This window comes from Suricata suricatta, chromosome 14 (genome assembly GCF_006229205.1).
Source record: "Suricata suricatta isolate VVHF042 chromosome 14, meerkat_22Aug2017_6uvM2_HiC, whole genome shotgun sequence".
NCBI classification, from domain to species: domain Eukaryota; kingdom Metazoa; phylum Chordata; class Mammalia; order Carnivora; family Herpestidae; genus Suricata; species Suricata suricatta.
The window spans coordinates 76435417-76453871 of record NC_043713.1 but is presented as its reverse complement, the minus strand read 5'-3'; the positions used below and the strand labels follow the sequence as shown (position 1 = coordinate 76453871).

The 18455-nt window shown below is 48.0% G+C and overlaps 1 protein-coding gene and 1 pseudogene across 3 annotated transcripts in view; one reads left to right on the top strand and one right to left on the bottom strand.

Annotated features, from left to right (window-relative positions):
• Nucleotides 1–18455, bottom strand: part of FBXO21 (F-box protein 21) — a 46259-nt gene that overhangs the window by 17386 nt on the left and 10418 nt on the right. For all 3 annotated transcript variants that reach the window (XM_029921469.1, XM_029921470.1, XM_029921471.1), the window contains exons 5-9: nucleotides 15826–15972; nucleotides 15389–15525; nucleotides 14144–14280; nucleotides 5896–6075; nucleotides 4757–4889 (exon numbers count right to left, since the gene is read on the bottom strand). In XM_029921469.1, the coding sequence (XP_029777329.1) occupies nucleotides 4757–4889; nucleotides 5896–6075; nucleotides 14144–14280; nucleotides 15389–15525; nucleotides 15826–15972 (734 nt within the window). The remainder of the gene's footprint in view (nucleotides 1–4756; nucleotides 4890–5895; nucleotides 6076–14143; nucleotides 14281–15388; nucleotides 15526–15825; nucleotides 15973–18455) is intronic.
• On the top strand, nucleotides 9172–9291 carry LOC115278532 (annotated as a pseudogene).

Below are 18455 nucleotides of genomic sequence, written 5' to 3'. Positions count from 1 at the left end.
TCTCTTCCTTGTGCTTTTCTCAGTGACATTTGCTTTCCTCTAGCTTCCTGTATTACGAGAATGTAGTATGTTACACATATAACATACGTTATATACGTTACGTATATATGTGTGTGTATATATAGACATACATGTATACGGTACATTAATCAGCGATCTGTTAGCTGTCAGGCTTCTACTCAATGGCAGGCTCTCACTTAAGTTTTGGGAGAGTCAAAAGTTATACGTAGATTTTTGACTGTTGGGGGTCAGCGCCCCTAACTCCCTGAGCTGTGCAAGGGGTGACTATCGTTGACCACACTTCTGCTACATTCTACAGACAAGGTGTCCCTCCCGAACTGGCAGCCCCTCCCCTGCAGACGAGCAGAAGAGACCTAACTAACTTGGGAGTCTTCTACGCCCAGGAGAAGGCTTGAACTCACTGGCTGATTCAGGAGGAGACAGGTCGAGGGGTAATCACAGCCCTGTTCCCGATGACAGGGCGGAGGGAGAGGGCAGAAACAAACGATACCAGAACAGGAGCTGGTGCGCTCCTGACGATAGTCACGACGTCTCCGACCAAATGCCTAGGCTAACAATCCCAAGAGCCCACAATGTTTGGGGTACGGATCTTGGAACACAGGGGTCTCACAACCGGTGACCTTTACGGTAAAGAGCCAGAATGTCAAGTCAGGCTTTGCGGCCCATACAGTCCCAACGCCACTCCTCTTCTCTGCCCCCTGCGGCTGGAAAGCAGCCAGTGATAGAAAAGCAAATGGGCCTCACTGGAGATGTGCCTTTGATAAAACACACCCGTCACGCCAGGCGGCAGAGCGTGCTGGCCCCGTTCTGTCCTGGCTGCAGGGTCTCCTAGGCTTCCTGCCAAGCGCCTGGCTCTGCCCACACCTCCACTCTTCTGTGGACTCTTCTGCTTTTGGGGTCTCAGCCGCCAGACGCTGATGCGGGGAGTCCCTGCCGGATGTCCTGAGACAGCTGCACCCCATGGTCCCCAGTCGTATCAAATCCAACCCCCAAACTGAACCCTTCTTCCTGTCCCTGAAACAAGTCTGTTCCCCAAACACTCAGTTTTTTGAGGGGTGGGGGCAGAGAGAGAATCCCAGGCAGGTTCAGCACTGTCAGCACAGAGCCCGATGCCGAGCTCAAACTTACGAACCACTGTGAGATCATAATCTGAGCCGAAAGAGTTGGCTGCCCAACCAAGTGAATCACCCAGGTGCCCCAATACCCACTTTTTTAAAGTAGGCTTCCAGCATGGAGCCCAGTGTAGGGCTCGAACTCATGACCCTGAGATCAACACTGAGATCAGATGCTTAACCGACTGAGCCACCAGGCGCCCCATCCCAATACCCGCTTTTACTGTGCCCAGAGTCCCTTTTGTTGGAAAATCTGGATAAACTCTCCCTCATCTTCTAAGGACATTCCTAGTCACTCATTCAAACCATTTTCTTGAGCACGTGCTGGGTCTCAGGTGGGGAGCCGGGGAGCCGCTACTGTAAAGAACCACACAGATGCGGCCCTTGCGCCGGGAACCTGGCCCCTGGCCGAGGCACAGTACGCGAGCAGCCGGCGACCGCAGAGAGAGCTGTGCGGCAGGGCAGGCGTGCAGCGGGCCGAGCAGGGCACCCGGACCGCCGCAGCTGGGCTCAGGGAGGCGCTTCAGCGGCAAAGGGGACCGAGGCCTCAGGAGAGGGGTTTCAGGCAGCACCACAGCGCGCACCAAGGCAAGAGAACAGGGTCATATGGAGGACGTGGCCGGGCAGCACAGAGTACAAAAGGGGCAACCGCTGGGATCCGAGGCCGCTAAGGCTGGAGGGCCAGACCACTGAGAATCTAGTAAGCAAGCCACACTGGAGGGAAGGAGCCTGATCTTCAGGACCCTGGCGCAGCCGCTCGGAGGGCCCTAAGCACTGCGAGGGCAGGGCCGACACTTAGGAAGATTGCTGCGGCTGCTGCGTAGGGCCCGAGTTCAAAGGTGTGTAAGAACGCAGGGAGCAGGGCGGGCAGGAGGCTCGGCCTGGGAGGCGGGGCCGCGTGCAGATGTGCAGCGGACATCTCGGCCCGTTGGCCTGGAGCCCAGGTGACATCACCTTGGGGAAAGGCATAAACAGAAGTCTAGAAACTACCCTGCAGGGAAGGAACACAGGACAAGGAACTAGCAAGAGCCTGAGAACCATGGACCAGGATCAAAGGAACAGAGTGCTTTGAGCAGTGAATGCCCCTCAGTGATCAATAAAGATAAGGAAAGACAAGTATCTATGGATTTGGCAACAAAAAGAATGGTTTCAGTAAAAAGAGGTCATTGGCTCCTTGGCAAGAGCAGTGTGTGTGTGGGGGGGGATGATCCCCATGTTCTGGGGCACAGGCGGGAGGCAGGCGTGCGGCCATCTGGGGCTGGAGCCCTGCAGGGGAGGAGATAAGGAGGTGGCCGCATGGGAATGCCAGTAGGGGTGTCTTGGGAGCGGTCTGCGGCTTTCCCCCAAAGATGAGAAAGACCGGAGTCAGCAGAAAGCCGAAGGCAGACAGCAGAAACCGGGAGTTGCAGGCACAGGAGAAATACAGGAAAACAGAGTGGGATCTGGAGCACAGAGGGCTGCCTTGGAAAACCAGGAGGAGCGTATTTTTTCCAGCAAAGGGAGGTCTGGCAGCAGGAAGCAGAACGGCACAGGTGCCGGCTTCACAGGCCCCCCCCACCCCCCAGCCTGCTGGCCCACAGGGCACCAAATTGCTGGTGCACAACTCCTGGTGCCATTGTTGCCTGCACGGGTGGCCTCAGCAGGTTACCCAACTTCCCACTGCCTCAGTTTCACTATTTGCAGAATGACAGAGACCCAGCACCTACCCTACAGGGTTGGAAGTTGTTTGGTGCCAGTGACATTTCAAAACATGACCACCCTCCACTCTCTTTCCGTCACAGCCTGGACTATGACGACAGTGACCAGGTGGACTTGTGTTTCTTCACTCTTCCTGATTTATTTCAAGTGAAAACAAGGGGACTTCTCAGTCTTTCCAGTTTGGGAATGTTTCCCTTTTACCTAATAAGGCCAACTAATTCCGAGCCCTCCAGAAACGGATCCAAAAAATGTCTCATGCACACGGCTGCCCACGTTTGCGTGCACACAAGTACACGCACAAACCCTTGCTGGGCGGGCCCGCAGCGCTGGGCTGTCCACCTCTGTGCCAGGCACGGGCCGTGCGCACCCACGGAGCAGCCTACTTCTCTGCCCTGTGACGTGGTTTCCCACCACTCTCTCTGGAGCGGAGCCTTTCCCCATGGCTTCAGGGGCCCCGGGATCTTCCTCACTGAAGCCCCGGTCTTCCTGCTCTCTCCGGGGATGCCCACCTAACTCGGGCGCACACCTGATCCCCGAATGAGGGGATGGCTGAGGTGCTCTAGCCCAGAAGCAAACGAATGGTCGTCACGAGGAAAAACGTCCTGAGCATATGCAAGTGGGAATTTGTTCTAACGACATGTGCTTGGCAGGACGGCACTCTTGGTCACCCAAGGGGTGCGCAGCGTGGGCACTAAACGGAGTCCATCATCAGAGGAAAGGCCAGTGGTCCTGCAGCCCTTCCCCCACAGCAGACGTGAGCCCTACCCCGTGTAAGGCCACTGTGTAATTTAATACAGGATGTACTTCTAAAAGGGGTCTCAGCGCTCTACAGATCATCACATTCCTTAACTGAAGAAAAAAGTGACAAGAATCAGTTATGTACATCCCAGCATCACAAAAATAAAGTGAAAAAGAAAAACGGTTGAGCTGTGGACAAGAGGGTTCTGGGAAGTAGGCAGGAAGTTCGGTGGAGGATCTAGTTCCAGCCGACGCAGGATGTCCCGGGAGGACATCTGCCACTTGGGCTACGGGTGACTTCTAAGATGGGAGCCTAGGGATGTTCCTACTGACGTGTTCTTCCTCAGAACGATTCCAGATCTCTGAAGCGGGGAACAGATGACACAGTTCAAGTCTAAGCAACGAGGGGCCACACTACTTGCCCTTCTCTAGTCGTGGGCGGATGACTTTACGATGATTCCCTGTGAGACCTCAGAACAGAATTCTCTCACCAGGCCGCTCGAAACAAACAAGACGGATGATTAACAGCTTCCCGTGGAAAAGCCAGGGTGCAATGGAAACACGCAGCCACCCCCGCCCTGTAACCCCTCCGGACTCAGGCACCTGCTGCGCCTGCACCCACAGCGCGCCGAGGAGCATTTCTGGCCGCAGGCACCGTGTCCTCTGATGGCGCTTGCCGCTGGCCGTTAGAGAACAGTGGAGCCCAAGTGGGTCTGTGCTAGAGTTCAACGGTTTTCAAAGATGGAACCAGTTGGTCAAGCCCAGCAGCTGGACCAGAACACACCCAAGATCTACTTGTCCTTGTTAAACAGGGGTGATCACATGTGGTCAGTGTGAGCGCTCCCAGCTCTGCCGGAGGGTAAACATGTAAAGTTCGGTTTCCCCTCGCTGGGTCAGGGTGACCTGGGGGAAACACGTTTGGACCCAGTGGGTGGGTCTCGGCGCTGAGGCTGTGGGTGTAGGTGTTTAGGCATGGGCCACAAAGAGAACAGGCAGCTCCTGGTAGTGTCACGGAGTTTGTAGATTAAAGGAGACAAAAAACATTTAACTGATGGGTCGAGATCAGAAGAGTGAATAAATTCATGTTTATCCCCCAGGCTGATAGGGGGATAAACTTCCAAGTGCCGCCTTTCAAGCTAGAGTTCCCTCTCTAAGGCAAGTGCGAAGCATCAAGATTCAATAGTTACCTTCTCTGGCCAGATGCCCAGGTGGAAGTAGAGCCTGGCCTGCAGGAGGAGGAGCTGCACCTGGTCCGGGTACATCGCCAGGTAGAGGTCCAGCGAGTCTCGCAGGAGCTGGTAGGACTGGTCGATGCCTTCCCTAGTGGGCGAGAGCAGTCAGGGCCTCCCTCTCCACTCGCTTCTCCGCTCAGAGCCTCATTTTCACGACCCAGGTTTATAAGTCATGGACAAAAAGGCCACACACCTTTTTGGATTCTGATGCTCCATCTCTGTTCAGCAAATACTTACAGTGATCTTAATAATACTAAAAAGCCCCAGAAGAAGTGTTAACTTCTGTACCCCACTTTGGTGACAAGCGTGAAACCCATAAGCACTTCCATTATATAGTCACCTCAACGACACTGCACATGGTTAACAGCAAATCCTGACTAGGTGGGGCAGAGAGGGCTGTGAGGGCAGGGCCGCACAACGCCACTGCGCGTTCACGCAAACCCTCGGAGCGTGCGCCACCCAGAGTGGAGGCAGCGTGAGCCACGGCCTCTGAGGATGCCGTGTCCGTGGGGGTCCGTCGGCTGTAACTACTGTCCCAGGCTGATGGGGGGCGCTGCGAGGTGTGGGGGGGAGGGGGGGATATGAGAACTCTGTGTACTTTCCACTCCATTTTGTTACGAACCTAAAAAACACAGTCTATTTTAAAAAACAAACAATTCCCCCATTAGGCAGAGACCTAGAACTACAACATACGATCCTCTGTTCTCCCTGGAAGACAAGCTTCCTCGGACTCAGAAGAGAAAGTTTCATACGTTTGTTTGTTTTCTTATCTCAGTGATAGAAAGGTATAAACCAAAGGACGACAAAGCATCCTGCCTTCAGAAATAGCCTGTACCGGTCCCAAATATTCCGGCTGCTCAAGAGTGCCTGCAGCATCACAGAAAACTGCGCGAGTCCACTGCAAAAGGATCAGAGTCACGCAGCACGTCCTAAGCCAGGCCTGCATTTCGTCACAGGGATGAGGTTCTCTCCGCGGCGGGCAGACGTGCTTTGCCGCCAGACGTGGAGGCCCAGGCAAAACCCTCCGCGAGGCCTCCTGGGCCTCAGAGACACGCCCTGGGGGGGGGGGGGCTGGAAACCCACCAAGGCCTTACCGCTTTCCCAGGCTCAACAGGTTCCCCACCATTCGCTGCAACACCTTCTTCACGTTGACCACGCCGTACAGCGCCGCCGTCACATGCTGGCCGATCAGGTACTCACACTCCTTCACCGTCAGCTGCTTCCCTTTCCCAAAAGCGTCTATGTAGATGTAGTCAAAGATGTCCAGGGTCGCCCTATCCAGATAGCACAGGCAGTCAGCCAGATCCAAGTCCGAGCTCAACCAGGCAAGGGCAACAAGGCCCCCACCCCCAGTCCCGTCAGTAACTCAAATTAGAGACTGAATGTTAACACAGCAGCATTTCTACTTCCAATATTGAGGCCTCGCCTAAAGTTCAAAATCGGACCCTTAGACATTCCCTGCTGTGTTAAAGCTTCAGGACACAGAGGTTTAGGAAGCAGCACTGACGTATGCCGTCAAATACAGTTTTACGGGTAGATTAAGGCAGATCAAACCAAGTTTAAAAGAGAACAAAAGAGAATTTATTGACCTGTCTACAAACCGCTTTATCAGAAGTTGGGCGGGAAGGCCCGGGGCACTGCAGGATTCTGCAGATTAGCCTGCTTAGGTCTGTGGGCGCTGGGCCCCTGGGGCTGTGAGGAGAGTCCCAGAGCCCTGGCCCACCACGTGTCCTGCCCTCAGCTCTGCAGACACACCCCGGGGGTCACCAGGCTCCAGAGCAGAGAGCTGAGCCCCCGCACTAGCCCATGCCACCCCTCCTGGAAGTGTGTGTGCATGTGTGTGTGACCTACGCTGAGTGGAGCGGTGGGAGGAGGTCATATGAAACAAGTTCTCACCACCGTCACCAAGAACATTCTCGGAGGACTCCTGAGGGACTGATGTGAGTCCTTGTTTTAGGGACAGTTTTTTTTTCTCTCCTGAGCAACTGCTCCACTTTGATCTTCTGCCCACTACAAACCACGGAGGAGACTTTCTCTTGGGCTGCCTTAAAAAGCCCAGTCGGATATCTTCCTAGAGTCATATTAATACATTTGCTGTAGCAAGACAGCCAGAATGTTCTAAAAGCAAGAGTCTCTTCAACTCTTTTTATGAGTCTAGGAGAACCGCACATACCCACACAAATTTGTAGACAGAAACCTTAAATAAAAGAGGAGCAAATCAAATACAGCAAGGCTCTGACCCTCCCCTGTTCAGGCTGTCTCTCTCGGTCTCTCAAAAAAAAAAAAAAAAAGCAATGTATTTTTAAAAATACACATGATTAAGACAGATGTACCCCAACAATGAAAGGATACGTGAATGTTAAAAAATCTATTTCAGCACATATGGAGAAAAATGTATGATTTTATCAGTAGACACAGAAAACAGATTTTGGAAAAAAAAATCGAATGCCTACTTACTAATAAAACTTAAGCAGGGGCACCGAGGTGGCTCAGTTGGTTAAGAATCCAACTTTGGCTCAGATTCTATCTCCTGGTTCATGAGTCTGAGCCCTGCATTGAGTGAGCTTGAGCCCCACTTCAGGTTCCACGCTGATGGGGAGGGGGTCTTGAGTGGGATTCTCCCCCCCACCCCCGCCCCTTGAGGGATTCTCTCTCCCTCCCCTCCTTCACTCACAATAAATTAATTAAAAAAAAAAAGAACTTAAGCAAACTAGAAATTTAGAAGGCATATTTGATAACCTCAATGAAAGGAAATACTCCAAACTTCATGCTTGATGATGAAATTTTGAAAGCATTCCACCTGAAGTCATGCCCAAGACCAGGGTACCTGCTATCACTGTTTCTACTCAACTGTGTGTAAGAGGACCCAGCCATCAGAGTAAGTATAAGAAACAAATGTACAAGGGTTAGAAAGAAAAGAAATAAAACTGCCACGATTCACAGGCAATATGACCATCTACACTGGAAACCCAGAAGGGTTGACAATTAGCTCTAATAATTTATTCAGCAAAGGGGATGACGATCAGATTTATATCTAAATATCAATCATATCCCTATACGCCATCAATACTTAAAAAATGTCATTTTAAAAATTACCATTTACCTTAGCAACAGAAATTTAAGGTACTTAACGAAGAGGTCTAGTAAGAAGTTAAAGACTTTGATGAAGAAAACAATAAAATCTCTTCAAGGACATTAAAGACAACCAACATGTCTAGGGAGGTATCACATCCACAGACAGACTCAGTAGCGAAACTCTGCCAATACAGCTTGTGTGAACCTGAGTCCAATCCAGAGTGAGCTCTGATGCCAGTTAACGTCCTGATAGGCCTCTTCAGGAGGCTGGTAGACGGACTCTGTATCTAGAGCAGAGCTAAAGCCTAAGAACACCCACGGAAATTCTGAAGAACTCGAAGGGGTCTGACCTGCCAAGTACTAGTGAACGATAAAATTACAGCAAGACACCGCGGTCTTGGTGCAGGGGCAGATCAGGGCCCCAGGGCAGGAGGACCAGGGGTCCGAGTGAAGGGAGGACTTGCGGCCCGGCTGCTGCTTCCTGGGCTGTGCACCCCCACTCTTCTCACCAGCCTCCCGACTCCTTCACCCTGAGGACCCAGCCAGGGGCTCAGTGCTTGTGTCTGCCGGGCGCCTGAGGTGCCTGCAAATTATCTCACTGCCCATTTGCACCGATAGTGTACATGCACTGTCGCCAGAGAAGGAGGAATGGTACTGTTACCGTGCACAACCGTGCCCAGCAGTAAGTTTCTATGGCAAATTATATGGTAATTGCAGTTTTAAATGCTTTATATCATGCAGAGATCCTTGGTGGACTATTACACAGGCCTTTAAGAATATTTTTGAGATGTTTGAGGAAATTGGTCGGGTTATTCAGGGAGAGAGAATGGACTGAAAAAGCATACTTCCCATTTACAATGATGGAAAACGGGTACCTGCTACCCAAACAGTCACGCCATATGCTTTTAGAAAAGGGTATTTGGAAAAGAAGGGGCGTCCACACGTACCATTTAAGGAAATGTACGTATGTCATGAACCATAAGAATCTGCATGGGAGTAACAAAAACCTGCAGGTAACTGGTGGTTATCTCTGCAGAGGAGAGGGAGGAGGAGGGGACGAGGAAGAAAACCTAGGCTCCAACCACACGTGTTTTATTTTCTTAACCTAGCGGGTAGCCACACAGAGACGAGCTTCACCTCTCTTCTAGGTGTGCTGCACAAATTCCGCTCGGTGTATAAGCCCCGGGCGCCTCACGCCTCCAACCACTTGAAAAACATGCACTCCATTTTCACAGAGGAGGAAACTGAGGCTCAGGGGAAGCCGAGGTCTGAGCCCTGCCCGACTTCAAAGCTTTGTCTACGGCCATACCACCCTGAACGCGCCCGATCTCGTCTGATCTCGGAAGCTAAGCAGGGTCGGGCCTGATTAGTACTTGGATGGGAGACCGACTTCAAAGCTTTGCTCATCACTCACCGGAGGATATTACAAGGTCATTCAGAGAACAGGATATAATTAAATAACTTTGTTTCTTTTTCCTCTAAATGGCACATTTAATGAGAAGACAGTTCTGACCATCTGATGAACTATTTCTTTCACAAAAACTAGACTACAGCAGGAAAAAAACTTTCTGTCCAATAGGACACCAAGTGTAAAGGAATAAAGAGACCTTAGTGACCTGGTCTATAAAATAAACAAGTCACCAACCTTACCTAAAAGGAACATCACTGATGAAAAGAAATGGAGCATTTGCTTTGCACACAAGTAAACAACTCGGCTGCCCCGCTGTCTCCCGCCGCCCCCTCCCTGGCCCTCCCTCTCTCTCTGGTGAGGAGGGAGAGAGGAGATTTTGTGGAAGACTGCAAAATAAGACTTTCCTTAAGAACTCTTTGATCTCGATGGACTTAACAGATATACTCAGAACATTCCATCCTACAACGGCAGGAAACACATTCTTTTCAAGTGCATGTGTGACATTCCCCAGAACAGACCACGTATTAGGTAACAAATCAAGTCTCTGTAACAAATACAAAATGACTGAGATCATGCCATGCATCTATTCTGACCACAATGCTATGAAACTTGAAGTCAATCACAAGAAATAATTTGGAAAGACAACAAATACAAGAAGGTTAAACAACATGCTACTAAACATGAATGGGTCAACCAGGAAATCAAAGAAATAAAATACATAGAAACCAATGAAAATGAGAACACAATGGTCCAAAACCTTTGAAATGCAGCAAAAGTGGTCCTAAGAGAGAAGAAGTGTGTGTGTGTGTGTGTGTGTGTGTATGTATGTGTGTGTGGCTATATATATATATATGTATATATGTATATATGTATATATAGCCATACACACCTACTTCAAGAAGAAACCTCTCAAATCAACAACCTAACCTTTCACTTAAAGGAGCTAGAAAATCAAAACTAAAGCCAGCAGAAAAAGGGAAATAATAAGGACTGGAGTAGAAATAAATAATATAGAAACTGAAAAAAAACCAATAGAACAGATCAAGGAAACCAGGAGCCATTTCTTTGAAAAAATTAATAAAATTGATATACCGTTAGCCAGACTTACCAAAAAAGAGTGAGGACCCACATAAAATCACAAATAAGAGAGAAGAAACGGAAATACAATTAAAAGAACATTATGAAAAACCATATGCCAACAAAATGGACAACCTGGAAGTAACAGATAAATTCCGAGAAGCATCTAAACTACCAAAACTAAACCAGGAAGAAACAGAAAACATAACCAGCAGACCCAGAACCAGCAAAGACACTGAATCAATAGTAAAAAACCTAAGAGTCCAGGGCCAGATGATTTCACAGGGGAATTCTACCAAACATTTAAAGAAGAGTTAATATTTATTTTTCTCAAACTATTCCAAAAAATAGAAAAGGAAGGAAAACTCCCCAATTCAATCTATGATGCCAGCATTATCCTGAGACCCAAACCAGATACAGACACCACTCAAAAAGAGAACTACAGGCTAATATCCCTTATGAACACGGATACAAACATTCTCAATGAGATACTAGCAAATCAAACCCAACAGTTCATGAAAAGAATTATTCACCAGGATCAGATCAAGTGGGATTTACTCCTGGGTGCCAAGGTGGTTCAATATTCACAAACCAATCAACATGATACACCACATTAATAAAAGAAAGGAGAAGAACCATACAATCATTTAAATAGACACAGAAAGTTTCTGACACAGGACAACACCCATTCCCGATAAAAACCTTCAGCAAAGTAGGTTTAGAGGGAAACACCTCAACATCATAAAGGCCATATATGAAAAACACACAGCTAATATCATCCTCAATGGGGAAAAACTGACAGCTTTTCCTCTGTAGTCAGGAAAAAGATGGAGATGTTTACTCTCACCACTGCTACTGAACACAGTACCGGAAGTCTCAGCCTCAGCAATCAGACAACGGAAAGAAATAAAAGACACCCAAACTGGTAAGGAGAAATTCAAACTTTCACTGTTTGCAGAAGACATGATACTCTATGTAGAAACCCAAAAGAACTCCACCAAAAAATTGCCAGAACCGACACACAAATTCAGTGAGGTCGCAAGATACAAAATCCACATATAGAAATCTGCTGCATTTCTATACGCCAATAATGAAGCAGCAAAAAGAGAAATTAAGGAATCAATCCTATTTATAACTGCACTAAAAGCCACAAGACACCTAAAAATACACCTAACCAAAGTGGTGAAAGATCTGTACACTGAAAACTACAAAACACTGATGAAAGAAACTGAAGACACAAAGAAATGTTCCATACTCAAGGAAGAGAAAAATATTGTTAAGATGTGTAAACTACCCAGAGCGATCTACACATTTAATATGATACCTCTCAAAATACCAACAGCAGTTTTCAGAGAGCTAGAATAAACAATCCTAACATTTGTATGGCACTACAAAAGACCCGAAATAACCAAAGCAACCCTGAAAAAGCAAAGCAAAGCTGGAGGCATCACAATTCTGGACGTCAAGCTATCTTGCAAAGCTGTAGGGATCTAAACAGTTTGGTACTGACACAAAAACAGGTATACTGATCAGTGGAACAGAACAGAAAACCCACAACTGTATGGTCAATTATTCTTTGACGAAGCAGGAAAGACTATCCAATGGAAAAAAAGACAGTCTCTTCAACAAATCGTATTGGAAGAATTGGACAGCGACATGCAAAAGAATGAAACTGGACTATTTTCTTACACCATTCACAAAAATAAATTCAAAATGGATCAAAGGCCTAATGTGAGACAGGCAACCATTAAAATCGTACAGGGGAGCACAAGTAGCATCTTCTTTCTAACTAGGTCTCCAGAGGCAAGAGAAACAGAAGCAAAAATAAACCAATGGGACGTCATCAAAATAAAAAGTTTCTGCACAGTGAAGGAAACAATCAACAAAACCAAAAGACAACCTACAGAATGGGAAAAGATAGTTGTAAATGACATATCCAATAAAGGGTTAGTATCCAGTATCTATTTTAAAAACTCATAAAGCTCAACACTACAAAAAACAAATAATCCAATTAAAAAATGGGCAGAAGACACAAACAGACATTTTTTTAAAGAAGACACACAAATGGCCAACAGACACACGAAAAATGCTCATCATCATGGAAATACAAATCAAAACTACAATGACGTATCACCTTACACTGTCAAAATGGTGAAAATCAACAACACAAGAAAACAACAGGTGTGGGCCACTCTCGAAAACAGTATGAAGGTTTCTCAAAAAGCTAATCCAACAATCACATTACGAGATATTTATCTAAAGAATACAAAAATAACTAGTCCAAAGGGATATATGCCCCCAATGTTTACTGTAGCATTATCTACACTAGGCAGATTATGGAAGCAGCCCAAGTGTCCATTAAGTGATGAATGGATAAAAAAGATGTGGTATATATACAATGGAATATTACTCAGCCATAAAAAAGAATGAAACCTTACCATTTGCAAGGATGTGGATAGAGCTTGAAGGTTATTATGTGAAGCGAAATACGTCAGAGGAAGACAAATACCACACGATTCCACTCATATGTGGAATTTAAGAAATAAAACAAAGGGAAAAGAAAAAAACAGACAAACCAAGAAACAGACTCTTAGCTACAGAATAGAATAAACTGATGGTTACCAGAGGGGAGGTGTGTCGGGAGGATGGCGGAAGCAGGTCATGGGTGCATGGTGTGCACTTTTGGGACAGGCACTGAATGTTAGAAGCATCGAATCACTAAATTATACATTTGAAACTAACATTACACTGCATGTCAACTAACTGGAATTTAAATAAAAACTTGAAAATAAAAAGCAAGATTCCTTTTTAATCAAACAAAAAAGAACTCTTTGATCTGATCTGCATGGCAACATAAGAACTTTAAGATCCACCTAAAACCCTGAACTCCCAGTCCTAAGATTTTCTTTTTAAAGTTTATTTCTTTTGGGGCGCCTGGGTGGTTCAGCTGGTTATGTGTCTGACTCTGGCTCAGGTCATGATCTCATGGTTCATGAGTTCGAGCCCCATGTCGGGCTCTGTGCTAACAGCTCAGAGCCTAGAACCTGCTTCAGGTTCTCGGTCTCCTTCTCTCTCTGCCCTCCCCCACTCACACTCTGTTTTTAAAAAATGTTTAAGTTTATTTATTTTGGAGCAAGAGAGAGTGCACATGTACACACGGGGGAGAGGCAGAGAGAGAGAGCGAAACAGAGAATCCCAAGCAGGCTCCGTGCTGCCTGTGCAGACCCAGACATGGTGCTTGAGCTCAGGAACCGAGACACCATGAGCCGAGCAGAAATCAGAAGTCAGATCCTTAACCAACTGAGCTACCCAGGCACCCCTCTAGTCCTACTCTTTTTTTTTTTTTTTAATATTCATTTTGACAGACAGAAAGAGACAGAGAGTGAGAGGAGAGGGGCAGAGAGGAGGAGACACAGAATCTGAAGAAGGCTCCAGGCCCCAGGCTGTCAGCCCAGAGCCCGACACGGGGCTGGAACCTACGAACAGTGAGATCATGACCTGAGCTGAAGCCAGACACTTAATCCACAGAGCCACCCAGGCGCCCCTAGTCCTAGTCTTTATTCTTACCTGAAGACGACTGTAAATTCACATGCAGTTTTGAGCAGTAATACAGAAAGATCCAGTGCCCTTCTCCCAGAACCGGAGAACGCACACTGATGGCCAAGACAGCTGCCCCACCAGCGGAGCTCGGGTTAACCTCTGTTCAGTGACCGCACTTCCTCCCAGCACCGTGGGAGCGAATCCCAAGGACCAATCACAGTACAGCGTAGGTGGCTCACCCTTCTGCACCTTGGCACCACCGTAACAAGAAGTGACTGGGGAAGTTGACAGGCTCCAGGGGGACCCCCAGCTGGCGGGCAATTGTCAGGTAGAGCAGAGACATGCTGATGGGAATTCCTGTTCTGCGAATCAAAACCTAGAGGAGAAAACAAGTCCTTCAGCCTCACAGAAACAAACCATACCTTCCTTCTCATTCCTTCAAAGCAGGTCCCCACTAGGCACTCACTGTGCATCAGGAATGACACTAGGTTTGGTGGCTTAAGTGGATGAATATCTGCTTTCTTTAGATCAAGCGTCTGCAAACGGCAATCCGTGGGCCAAGTCCACTGTTTGTTTCTGCATGGCCTGCGTAAGAGCCTTACCATTTTTTCGGGGATAAAGAAAGTCAAAAGAATCCTGTTTTGTGACACATTAAAGATCACATGAAATTCAAATTTCTCTGTCCGTATAGATCACTTCAGTGGATCACAGCCACACCTGTTTGTTTTTGTGACATCTGTGCCTCCCTGCAACTACTATGGCAGAACTAAGCAGTTGGGACACAGAGCATCTGGCTGGCCCAGTCCAAATGCCTGCTTGGCCCTTTACAGAAGAAGTCTACAGACCTGTGATCTAGGCTGTTCTTTTGTTGTTGTTGTTGTTGTTGTTGTTTAAGTTTCATTCATCTATTTTGAGAGAAAGATAAAGCTGGGGGGTAGAGGGAATGAGCAGGGAAGGGGGAGAGGGAGAGAGAGAAAATGGCAAGCAGGCTCGGCTGTCAGCAGAGATAGGCTGTTCTTCCAAAAGAATTTAAGGCCATTTCATGGAAAGTGTGTAAAACACGACAGAAAACAATTAAGGCAGCATACACAACAACAGAAGAGATCTAAAAACAGTGCCAGGAAGGAAGCACATGAAAACTAAATACTGATTTGGCCAAAATGGCTGGCCAAGTTTCCTCCAACCCTTCTAGAGGCCAGTACAGGAAAAGGATTCGATACAGTTTAGTGTTCATAAGACACAAGCTAACCAAAGTCAGAGAAATATGTATTTCTTAACAGGAAATTATCTCAAGGGTTTTCACACAGAGGACACTATAAAGAAATAAAAATCCACAGCAATATCCTTATAGTAGAGGAAAAAGTGAGCTTCCCTGGGCATTGAGAGATGAAAAGGCCATGTATTTGTGCTTCAAAACTACACAATTTGTCAAAAATGAGACTTAAAAACTATAGATGATCAGGTCTGAAGACAGCCGCACTTACCTGGTGCATGTACAAGTTTAGGGCATTGTAGTAATCCATCCGGTTCCCCTTAAACTTCAGTTGGTCATAAAGGACGTAGTTCATGGCGTCCAGCACCTGGCTCTGGAGCTCTATCTCCATGATCATGGAGGATTCACCTGAAACACAGAGATCTACTCTGAGGACAGAAGCACTCGCGAGGCTGTGACCAGCATCCCGAACAACCGGCAACACGCAGGCGCGGCCCACGTCCTGGCAATACCCAGGAGGCCCGCCGCGCCAGGCTGGAGACAAGCTCACGGATTTTAAGTCTTGTACGTTTCCAGGAGAGCGCATGGTCGTGTCACTAACTGCTCTCTTGGCGACGTAATGAAAACACTGCAGAACTTCTCACATTAACCTATTGCTCTGCTAGGTTTTCATTCACGAACACAGCTGGATCCAAAGCAATTCCACACCTGCCTTGAAGGCCAAGCTGGGGTGGCGACTGTTTATGCCCCGGAGGGCTTTGCAGACCAGCTCCACGATGCCGTCGATCTGGGCCTGGATGTCTCGGAGGCTGATGTCAGAGAGAGGATTGCAGTACTGGTCAATATACACAGCACCTGGGGACGGACGGGAGACCACTGAGTAAGCGCTGTTCTTACCCCCCAACCAGGTGGCCAGGGTCGTACTCGTTTGCACCGTCCCCCCGGGTAAGCTTCATCCGTGGGTGCCGGACCTGCCGCTGCTCCGCGGAGAAGGAGCAACAGCCTCACAACAGAGGCGTTCACACACATTATTTTAGAAAAATAAAAATAGGGGTGCCCGGGTGGCTCAGTCAGTTGAGCGTCCGTCCGACTTTGGCTCAGGTCATGATCTCACAGTTCGTGAGTTTAGGAGCCCCGCGCTGGGCTCTGTGCTGACAGCTCAGAACCTGGAGCCTGCTTCAGAGTCTGTGTCTCCCTCACTCTCTGCCCCTCCCCTGCTCATGCTGTCTCTGTCCAAAATAAACAAACATAAAAAAATTTCAAAAATAAATAAAAATAAACCAAATTCTCACCCAAAGGTCACGGACTCAAGAAATCATGTGATGGGCGGCATACTGCCATATTCTGTTACAAGGAGGAATAAAAGCCGTAGGGGAGACCTTCCCAAGAACCCCGAAAACTTAACGGCATAAGCCAGGTTCCCCTACTTAAAAAAAATGAAAAAGCTGAAAGCCCTCACAATGATGTATTCCTACAAACTGTACCCCTCAAAGGTGAAACTTTGGGGATAACTGTACTTCTGAATTACAGAAACAGTGACGCTCAGGGGACCTGTAGCAAAAGACTCAAAGTACACTGGAGTCTCTTGAAAATCACCGTTCTGCTCTTTACTACCTCAGGTCATTTTCTTTTCTTTTTTTCTAAGTTTATATATTTTTTTATTTAGAGAAAGAGAATGCCAAGAATGCTCTGCCCCAGCAGGGGGAAGACTGAGGAAGGGCTCCACACAGGGCTTGAACCCACAAACTGTGACATCATGACACCAGCCGGAAGTCAAGAGTCAGCTGCCTAAACGACTGAGCCACCCAGGCGGCCCTGCTTTAGGTCATTTTCTAACCAGACATCAAAGGGCTAACTTGATCATTTGGTTGTAAGGTATTTTCACTTGGGAAGCTGCCGTTATTACCTTTTTGTGTGTCATTTTAAATTCAAGTCATTTAAATTCAATTCAGGATCTTGACCCCCTACTAAACACCCCGAAGGAGCTGAAAGCAGCAAACAAGAGTCCCAGACCACAGTCCTAATTTTGCCACTAGCCAGGGACTGGGCCTGGGCTTCCTGGGGATGGAGCTTCGTCACCTGTTGGCTGTAGGACTTCCCCAGAGCCCACTCCATCCGAACGCTAAGATTCCTAGACTTTGCTAATAGTATCAGCTGATTCCTGTCAGCCACCAAAAATAAAAGCCCTGGAGCCAACTTCCTGCTCAACCTCTTAAAAACCTCCCCCAACGCCTACAGCACAGATTGGATCAGTGACGGAAAATCATGTTGCTTTGTATTTGAAGATGAGAAAGTAGCAACTGTCTTTATAAACAAGCCACAGTGGAGTGCACAGAAGAGTGGGGGCTCTCAAGCCAGTACACGCAGAAAATTCTAGGGTGGTGAGGATCTGATTGTAATCAACTGAAACAGATTTCTCACTTCCTTCTGGATAGACTTTTACACAATCAGTAAGAATCTGCACGGGGCACCGTGGAGTACGAAGCGATCATAGTAACATTAAGGGCCGGGGACACAAGAAACGCAATGTCCGCACCTGACACAGACAGCACGCATGGTCTGCGGGTCAGGGCTGGTCGTGCTGTACTCTCCCGAGGCGAGTAACCCCTGCATGCATTTCGGGAGCCAGCGGAAACTCCGCGCAAGTTAAATGTGGCCTGAACTCTCATGGGCAAGCAAGAAGGGGGGGGTCCCACTAATGAAGACACGAAGCCAGGAGGGAAGACAATACCAGCTGGGCAAAGGGCGTGTTCTGGAGAATAGTGGGGAAAGTCTGGATTACGGAAGGCATCCAAAAGCAGGCAAAGAGTTAATTAAAAAAAAAAAAAGGCAATCAGCTGGCCGCTCGGAGGGGTGAAGAGGCCGGGTTTCAGGCTGGACCAGCACTGGGGGGGCGGCAGCCGTGAGGCTCAGGAGACCAAGTGCTACCCAGAAAGCTGCCATCGGGAGAGTTGGTGACAGCCCGCATGACAACGGTCACAGAATGGGGACACGAGCAGGGAAGCGCTGGCGGGGAGAAAACCAGGGACCGGGCACACTGTGGGGAGCAGGGAACGAACGCACACGGACAGGCCTATCTGTACTTCGTAACCATGATTTATGGGCGCGCTCGTGTGACTCTGTGCTTGCCTGGCTTAGCAGGAACTAAAAGTTACTCTCTTCATGGCGTCCGTCCACTCGACTTCTTCCTCCTCACTTCTCATTACGGACAAGCAGACTCACCGATGGGCGAGGACACTTTGCCTCGTTAAATACCAAGCAGGGAGGTGAAGGGATTTGCTTGAGGTCACATGGGGACAAAACTGGATACATTTGTTTCTGATTTGGAAATAATGCTT